Raw genomic sequence first — 8067 nt, 5'->3', positions numbered from 1 at the left:
TTTCATTTCTTTTAATTCCTGGCTAACCTTCTTCATGGTCTCGAACTGGTCGAGGTTCTCCTGCTCGTACTGAGCTGCAAGTTGTTCTTCATCCCCGAGCGGCGTCTCTTCTTCCGACGTCTGAGCTATATTATTTGTAGCACCGGGAGTTGTTTGTCCGCTGGTTTCATTTCGTGCAGCGGAACTTGGCGAGTTGAATATCCCTCTTCGGGTTCCCACCGGGTTTCCTGCACTTAAAGAGCAAACACGAGTTTGTATATTATTGACGTTTTGGCTAAGAGATACCTGGGATGTTTGCAACGTATCGACGGCCTTCTCCACATCCGAGAACTTTTGTGATATGTCCGACATGGTTTGCTGCATAGCTTTGAGGGTGTCGGCCAATGATGTTTCAACGGCGTCTCCTCCGGACATTGTCGCTTATCTCGGAAATGTAGGAAAGAAAAAATCTGACCACTCAAGAATCCTGATTTCCCCACAGACGGCGCCAAAATGTGGAAGTCGGATTCGCACACTCAAGTATTTCGTTAAGTGGGAAAGATTATTCTTGAGGGACAAAAAATGAATACGTAAGAACTTGTAAATTGATACGAAAACTGCTATAGTATTTTTCTCTTCAGAGGAAGTCCCCCTTACATGGCCCTTGGCCTCTATATTTATACACAAATAAACGACATTAAAATGAATAATTAAGCACAATTATTTCTTCTTAAATGTGTCCGTTTTGATTCTTCGGCTTTAATGCTCAACGTTTGAATTTGGGTTGACTCCGATCTTCATGGGCCTCGCCTCTTTTGGCCCAACTGTCCTTGAACCGACTTACCCTTGCCTTTTTCATCGAACCCGTGCCACAATGCAGTCACTTCGGATTCTCGAAATGGTAACAACCATTTTCGAACATCCCTTCGGCTCACGGGTCCAATGGGCTGCATCTTTTATGGGCCATTACCCTGATTACGTGGCAATCTTTGGTTGGTCTCGTACTTCTGGTGCGGGATCCGACACCAACATTAGTTTCATAGTCGGATGGTGTTACCATTTTCCCCGATATGTCCTATTGAATATTTATCAATAACAAAATCAGTCCACTTGTTATAATCGCAATCTTTATTATTAGCGTCTATAGTCGGTTCTAAGATATTCTTCCCATCCACTTGATCCGTCATTGTCCTCGTCATCTTCATCGACGTTTTCGTCGTCCTCCTCATCCCCATCCTCCTCTTTTTTGTCATTTTATCATTCTTTTCAACATCTTTATTGTCATCTACTTCTTCTTTCTCGTCTACGTTCTTATTGTTTTTTTCACATTTGGAGCCTCCGATATGGTTTTTGTTGTGTTTTCACCTCTAACCAATGATTGGTTTCATCAATGTTGGCTTTCTACATTCAAACACTATTTACACCTTTCTCGAAGTGTTGGTTAAAAGGACACAAATATATTTACACTTGAATCTCCACTAAGAATAAAATAAAATGTATCCAACCTCATTTGATTGTCAATGTAGACATAGGAGCGTTTATGTTCAATCATCATCGACATTATTACCAGTATCCAGTAATTAATTTTTGGATGAAATTTAGTAGACTTCAAGCTAAACACCACACATAACGTACACGTCAGATTCATGTACGTCATATTTTCTTTAACACGTACATATCTACCATACTTTTCTTCCTCAACTAAAAAATCCATCGTCGCCCTGATGATCATCATACCCATCACCATCTTCGGTGTCCTCCTCCTCTTCATCCTCATCTGTTTTATCTTTTTGTACGTCGTCTTGTTCATCTATGGCCTCATTATTTGCATCCACATTTGAAGCCGCTAAGATAGGATTTGGTGTCTTTGCACTCCCACACACACGGTCACTTTCAGCATCGTCACCATCAGTCCTAGGGACATTATTCCCGAGTGCCTTGACGGTTGTAATGAAAGAGACAAACAAGTTGACACTAGGATCCCCACCACGAATCAAAAAGAACGTATCCAGGCTCATTTAATTGTCAATGTAGAAAGGAGGGCGTTTACTTTTGATCATCACTGACATCTTTCCCGGCATCCAGTAACTAATTATTGGATTGCATTCGATGGACTTCAAACTGAAAACCTCGCATAATGTACGTACAAATTCCGTGTACGTCATGTTTTCCTTAACACGTACACAACGACCAAACCAGCCTTCCCATGGTTCAAATTTCCATTCTTCTTCTTTGCATCTCCACTTACCCACCATAGTAAATACGGGAATATCCATTACCCACCTGCATCATAAATTCAGCAGAACCCCATTAAATGAAAATGAAAGCATGATTATATCTACAAAAAACAAAAAGAATTCCCAACTACACACTTATATACATAAATCTATCCTCATTTAGCATTTTCAACTAAAAAAATTGGAAATAAAAATATTCTGGGTTTTTATATAAAAACAATGTTGATTTCGAACACAACAAGACCCTAGTGTGTTATAACAAAAAACTTTTTAACCAATTTCATTACTTACACGATCAATGCTTGTCTTGGCTCCAAACTTTGTAAATCAAGAAGATCAAAACTTCTCCAGCATCACATTCGTTCAGACTAATTTGTTTGTTTGATGGATCATGTTTATCTCTTACAACTATTCACACATATAAACTAATATTAGAAAAAGTAATGATGACTTTTGCATTAATTGTGACATGAGTCATGTCTAAACTTTTTGGGCATTAAATTCTCTTGTCTCATTGTTTTTTAATGTTATTAATCCCTATTTTTCACTGTATAGCCCCAGAAATCAATTAAAAACGAAAATATATTGCCTAACCGGAACAGTGTACGTAACTGAACCGCATAACTGAACCGTACAGTGAACAGTACATCGTTACGCTGGCAGGGGTAAAATGGTCAGATTTTGGCTAAATTGTCAAAACTTGAAAACTAATTCTCACTTTGCCAAAACATGAAATTAAAACATGGTCTTATGCCCTGCTATGCAATTTACCCAATAATATTTGACATGACAACAAAATTTTTATAGTTTCGATAATACTCATTGTTTATGATTCTTACTGAAACGCCAATAGGTTTTTCATAAAAGTATGGTAATGGTGGTTTCGTAATTCTGGGTGCAACAAAAGCTCCACGTGGTAATCGAAGAGTCGTCGATCACGTGCAAATCCTCCACACGTGTTAAGTCAGCTCGTAGCTGATTCTTCCCCCTTGACGGTCTTCACATCGGACGGTTGAGATCATCCTACTTTAAGTGTATTACACGGAAAAGGGAAATGTAGCGCGAGAAAGTCAACAGATCTAACGGTACATATGAAATGAAAGTCAGATGATCGTACGGTAGAAATGAAGCTATATATATAGCAATAACTGGATTATTATTATCACCATCACTCTCTGAGATCGAAGAGAAGAGAAAGAAGAACTCCATTGATGAAATCTCTATTGATGAGAACCGGTTCGATGCCGGTTCTTCAAAACCGGTTTATTTCAGGTGGTTCTTCACGGAAGATGACACCTATCTCCAGGAACAACTCCGTCGAATCATTATCAAGCTACGGCGAGAGATTCACCGGCGGGAAGATCTCCATCGAGGTTAAGGCTAATGTCGGGATGCGGAGGGTTTTATCGGAAAGTGATGTGATTAGATCTGAGAGAATGTTGAAAAGTGTTGGATCTAAGCCTTCACCGGCGAAAATCCCGGAGGATGATGAAGCTGAGGAGGAAGAAATAAGGTTTGGAGATGGTTGGGGGTCTTTGATCTCCGGTGGTTTACCTGTGGAGGAGAAAGGATTCTCCGGTGGTGGTTGTGGTGGTGGATCTGGTTTTAGCGGCGGTTATGGAAACGGAGGAGGCGGTTATGAAGATAAGAGCAAGATCGGTGATTATTATCGAGAGATGTTGAAATCAAATCCTAATAATTCGCTTCTTTTGATGAATTACGGAAAGTTTTTGTACGAGGTTAGTGATTTTTAGAAGCTGAACTTGAGTTTTGTGAAATGGAGATTAGGTTTTTGATTATTGAATTTGGGATTTGAATCTTCAGGTGGAGAAAGATGCTGAGAGAGCTGAAGAGTATTATGGAAGAGCAATACTGGAGAATCCAGGAGATGGAGAAGCTTTGTCCATGTATGGAAGATTGATATGGGAAACGAAGAAAGATGAGAAGAGAGCTCAAGGTTACTTTGATCAAGCTGTTAATGCTTCTCCTAATGATTGGTAAAATTTGTATTCTTTTGATTACTTTTACTAATCCGAAATTTGATTTTCTTTACTTGAATCTAAATGTTTGTGTTGTTGTAACTTTGTAGTATGGTTTTGGGATCGTATGCACATTTCATGTGGGAGGCAGAGGATGATGATGATGATGAAGAAGAGTTAATGGCTGCATCACCAGTCATGATTTCTGCAGTTTAGACGAAGATGAAGATGGAGATGATGAAAAAGGAGTAATGGAGTCTAAATTAAGATTATGTACCAAGTATCGATCTTTAGTGTATTTCACTGTTGTATTTTACTAACTTTTTTGTTGGTTTAACCTGAAGAGTAATGAACATGTATGTTGAAGAAAACGAATGTAACCTTATTATAAGAGAATAAAAGTGCTTTTGTAAAGCTTTGTATAGTTTAGAATCAGAATTTTGAAATTAAAGTGGATAATTCGTTGATTATAAGAAAAAAGAACAAGTCTTTTATGATCATCACAATCAAAAGAAACTACTAAGAACCAAACTAAACAAGATTGAATTTGAAACCTACTTAACATGTCTCTCTCTCTATTTATCTAAAACCAAAGCTAAATTTAAGAGAAATAAGAAGGAGAAGAAGATGAGAGAGTAAGAAAGCTCAATCTACTTTATAGATATAATTCTGATGGAGAGATGTGTCAAAAGGAACAGAGAAGCAAACCCGGTCAATCTTGACCCATGAACCATCTGTTTATTGAGGACTGCTGCCAGGCCAGAGATGGTACATCTGCATAGGAATTTGGTGAAGCGGTTGAGGTGTAGCGTTTCCAAATAGCCCATGATTGTTGTTGTTGTTGTTGCTGTTGTTATTGTTGTTGTTGGTACCACGGTGCAACGGAGAATTACTTTCGTTTTCCTCTGATGACTCGCTTGAGTGTTGTTGTCCTTGAGATCGAGGGCTTCCGGGTCCACCACCACCACCACCAAAGCTCAACATATTGGCTGGAGCTGAAGCTGGCTCAGGGGTATTCTGAGCACGCCCTGCGCTTTGTTTCTGCTTCCTTCCATCTGGGACAAAGCTTCCCACAATGACCTATATAAAAACCCGAATCAAAGTCAGTATCTTGAACACTTTCTGATTTTAACTTGAGTGTAAAGGTTAAGAATTTGACCAACCTGGACTTGTGATCCAGCTACTAGCATTCCAGCAACACTTCCACCCACAATCCCGCCATCTTGTCCAGCCAGCGACACACTCAAGTTACCAGTTTTGGTCACAGTACCATTACTCTCAGAATTCAAAAAAGAACCTGACAGAGAAATGATTTCAAATCGGCCCTGCAACAACAACACATCCAATACAGCTCAATACAAGATTCAAATTCCAGCTCCCTTCGATAACAACATTGCTCAAATGGGGCCATGAAGCAAGCAATGCACAAAGAACATGAGTAATTTATACCTCATATTTAACAATTCCACTAGGATTGGTAGCTTGACGAAGTTTCACATTAGTTACAGCTCCTGTAGCTGAGAGAATACAGATTGCGCGTGGCCCTTGGTTCGTAAACGCCATTACCTTCGTAGCTATGTCCTGAATAGAATGAAAGATCATAACTTAAACCAAAGAAACAAGCAAAATTACTCAAAATAAAAACAAACTCAAGATTAAAGAGTTCCTACAACAACACATTACCTCTCCTGTTTTAACCTCAATGACATGAGGTGTGAACCCAACTCCTCCTGTTCCTCCTGCTCAAACACACACACACACACAAGACAAAACCCATTAAGTAGAATTGCAAACAGTGAATTTGATTTGATCAGAGAGAGAGAGAGAGAGAGATAGATCCTGTACCTAAAGCGTCAAGCTGCTTCTTACCGGAGCCAGGAGGACGTCCTCTGTTCCGTTTAGCAGGTGGATCGGAAGAGTTCGCATTAGCTCCGCCGCTATCACCACCAGTACCACCACCTTCATTTCCACCACCGTATGAATTAGAAGCTGTAGGAAGAGGCGAAGTAGGAGCCAAACCAAGAGCAATGTTACTACCACCACCATCAGCAGCATACTTCCTAGGTCTACCTCGTTTCTTCTTCACCTGTTGATGGTCGATCCCAAATCTCATCGACTGTTGTTGAGTCGTCGCGGCAACAGAAGAAGGCGATCCATCAAATCCAAGAGATTCAAGAGTCTTCTGATCTATCTGTTGCTGAGGCTGAGGATGATGATACTGATGTTGTTGAGGCTGATGCGGTGACATAGAACCAAAAGGTAATCGCTGATGCATAGCTTGAGATGTGGAGGTGTTGTGACCCATTAACACGGCGGCGGCGGCGGCGTTAGGGTTTCGATTGTAGGAATTGTGGTGACTCATTAACATCCCTGGCGGTGGTTGTTGTTGTAGATGTTGTTGCTGCTGTTGCTGCTGTTGTTGTTGTTGCTGCTGTTGTTGGTGGTGGATTTCTCTGGAATCCATTGAAGGAGGAGGAGAAAAGTATCAATCTTTATTGAAGATTTGTGATTTTAGGGTAATTTTCTTGGAGACCCACTTTTCTGTTTTACGAATGCCGAGAAAATAGACGAGAAAGTGCAGGTTTTTGAGTTTTAAGCGAAAGCGTGTGAGCTAGCTAACAACTCTCTCTCTCTCTCTTCTTGAGTTCTTCATCAGAAGAAGGGACGATCTAGTTAGTGTCTATTTCTTTTTTAAAAAAGATTTAATTTATAAATAAAAGAATAAATTGAGGAAACAAATCTTTGGTTTAGGGTTTTCAGTTTTCAGGAGATTTGGTTTTTTTTTTTAATTTATTTATTTCATTTTAATAAATCTAAAGATATAATTTACTTAAGGTTTTGTTAAAATGTGAATGAATGCAATTAGGAGGAGAGTCTTTAATAAGTCCATTTATAGTTTCTAGTTGTAATGTAATGTACTCTTTGAGGTTCTCCTTTAACTCTAGTTCTGTTTTAATAAATGTTTTTCAATTTATTTTTTGGTTTTTTCACATAATTTTTCATTGTTGCATTGAATGAACCGAGTTTTGTTATTGGAAGTGAAAATTAAACCGGAATGAGACATTGAATTAGAGAGAGGGACTCAAACTCTCAGAAGTGAGTACTAGAAAAGTAACAAAAAATTCTAAAATGAAAACAAATGCACAAGAATTAATAAGAGAATAATATATGTAAAACTAAAGATCTTGGTTTGACTGTGTTTGGGAAATCCAAATAAACATGGGTTTTGTACTTTGATGTGTCAGATTTTTTTCTTAAGTATATCCTCAGATCTTAAAAACAATCACTAGTTTGAAAATGACAGCAGCTTATTTTGACCATTTTGTCCTTCTATTGCCTCATCTTTTTAAGAAAAATCTATTCAGAATACTGTTCTATATAGATTCCAAATTAAATTGACAAACTCAAGTTACTAATTTTTAATGCTACTATGTCACATAGAGAAAGACCCACTGGAGTTTGAATAGAATGAAACAAACAAATACTGTATTTAATACAAGCAACTTTAGATAAAAGGAACAAAAGTGTATTTAAATGTCATATTGAAATGAATTCAGTGTTATTTATATCCATCCACTCTTCTCCCATACTTGTTCACGAGATAATGGAAGTTACCGGTTTGGTTTTTTGTACCCTGGTTTAATCCAAAGGACAAAAAAAAAAAAGGATGTGATGTGTATCTGGTTTTGTTGGGGATGATGATAATCAATGTGAAAGTACTAAACTTTTATGTATAGGTAGCGACTAAAGTGATTGACTTTACTAGACCAACAAGCAATAAAAGCAAATGTTATCAAATAGTTTAAGCCATGCGCGTACCTTAAGAAACCGGACACGTAAAACCAGATGCTGTGAAGAATTGGTACCTGAAA

The 8067-nt window shown here is 38.5% G+C and overlaps 2 protein-coding genes across 2 annotated transcripts; one reads left to right on the top strand and one right to left on the bottom strand.

Moving 5' to 3' along the window:
* The first annotated feature begins 3367 nt into the window (after window positions 1–3367).
* On the top strand, window positions 3368–4627 carry LOC9304101. Its single transcript, XM_021018411.1, has 3 exons — window positions 3368–3955; window positions 4041–4213; window positions 4306–4627. The coding sequence occupies exons 1-3, from the start codon at window positions 3428–3430 to the stop codon at window positions 4409–4411; spliced, it is 807 nt and encodes a 268-aa protein (XP_020874070.1). The 5' UTR covers window positions 3368–3427; the 3' UTR covers window positions 4412–4627.
* Window positions 4628–4647: 20 nt separating this feature from the next.
* On the bottom strand, window positions 4648–6857 carry LOC9306148 (AT-hook motif nuclear-localized protein 13). The gene is made up of 5 exons (XM_002867982.2): window positions 6041–6857; window positions 5879–5934; window positions 5645–5776; window positions 5359–5520; window positions 4648–5275 (listed from the first exon to the last, which is right to left on the bottom strand). Exons 1-5 carry the CDS (start codon window positions 6657–6659, stop codon window positions 4934–4936), a joined length of 1311 nt encoding a protein of 436 aa, XP_002868028.2. The 5' UTR covers window positions 6660–6857; the 3' UTR covers window positions 4648–4933.
* Window positions 6858–8067: the final 1210 nt, after the last annotated feature.

The sequence above is a fragment of the Arabidopsis lyrata genome, assembly GCF_000004255.2.
Source record: "Arabidopsis lyrata subsp. lyrata unplaced genomic scaffold ARALYscaffold_7, whole genome shotgun sequence".
Classification (NCBI taxonomy): domain Eukaryota; kingdom Viridiplantae; phylum Streptophyta; class Magnoliopsida; order Brassicales; family Brassicaceae; genus Arabidopsis; species Arabidopsis lyrata.
Note: the sequence above shows the minus strand (reverse complement) of the source record. Positions and strands in the feature narration are given on the sequence as shown.

Coding starts and splice junctions, on each gene's coding strand:
- LOC9306148 (XM_002867982.2), bottom strand. CDS start 6,659: ATGGATTCCAGAGAAATCCACCACCAACAACAGCAGCAACAACAACAA. Junction 5,521..5,644: donor GTGGAATTGTTAAATATGAG/GTATAAATTACT, acceptor TTGTTGTTGCAG/GGCCGATTTGAAATCATTTC. Junction 5,276..5,358: donor TAGCTGGATCACAAGTCCAG/GTTGGTCAAATT, acceptor GTTTTTATATAG/GTCATTGTGGGAAGCTTTGT.
- LOC9304101 (XM_021018411.1), top strand. CDS start 3,428: ATGAAATCTCTATTGATGAGAACCGGTTCGATGCCGGTTCTTCAAAAC. Junction 3,956..4,040: donor ACGGAAAGTTTTTGTACGAG/GTTAGTGATTTT, acceptor TTGAATCTTCAG/GTGGAGAAAGATGCTGAGAG. Junction 4,214..4,305: donor AATGCTTCTCCTAATGATTG/GTAAAATTTGTA, acceptor GTAACTTTGTAG/TATGGTTTTGGGATCGTATG.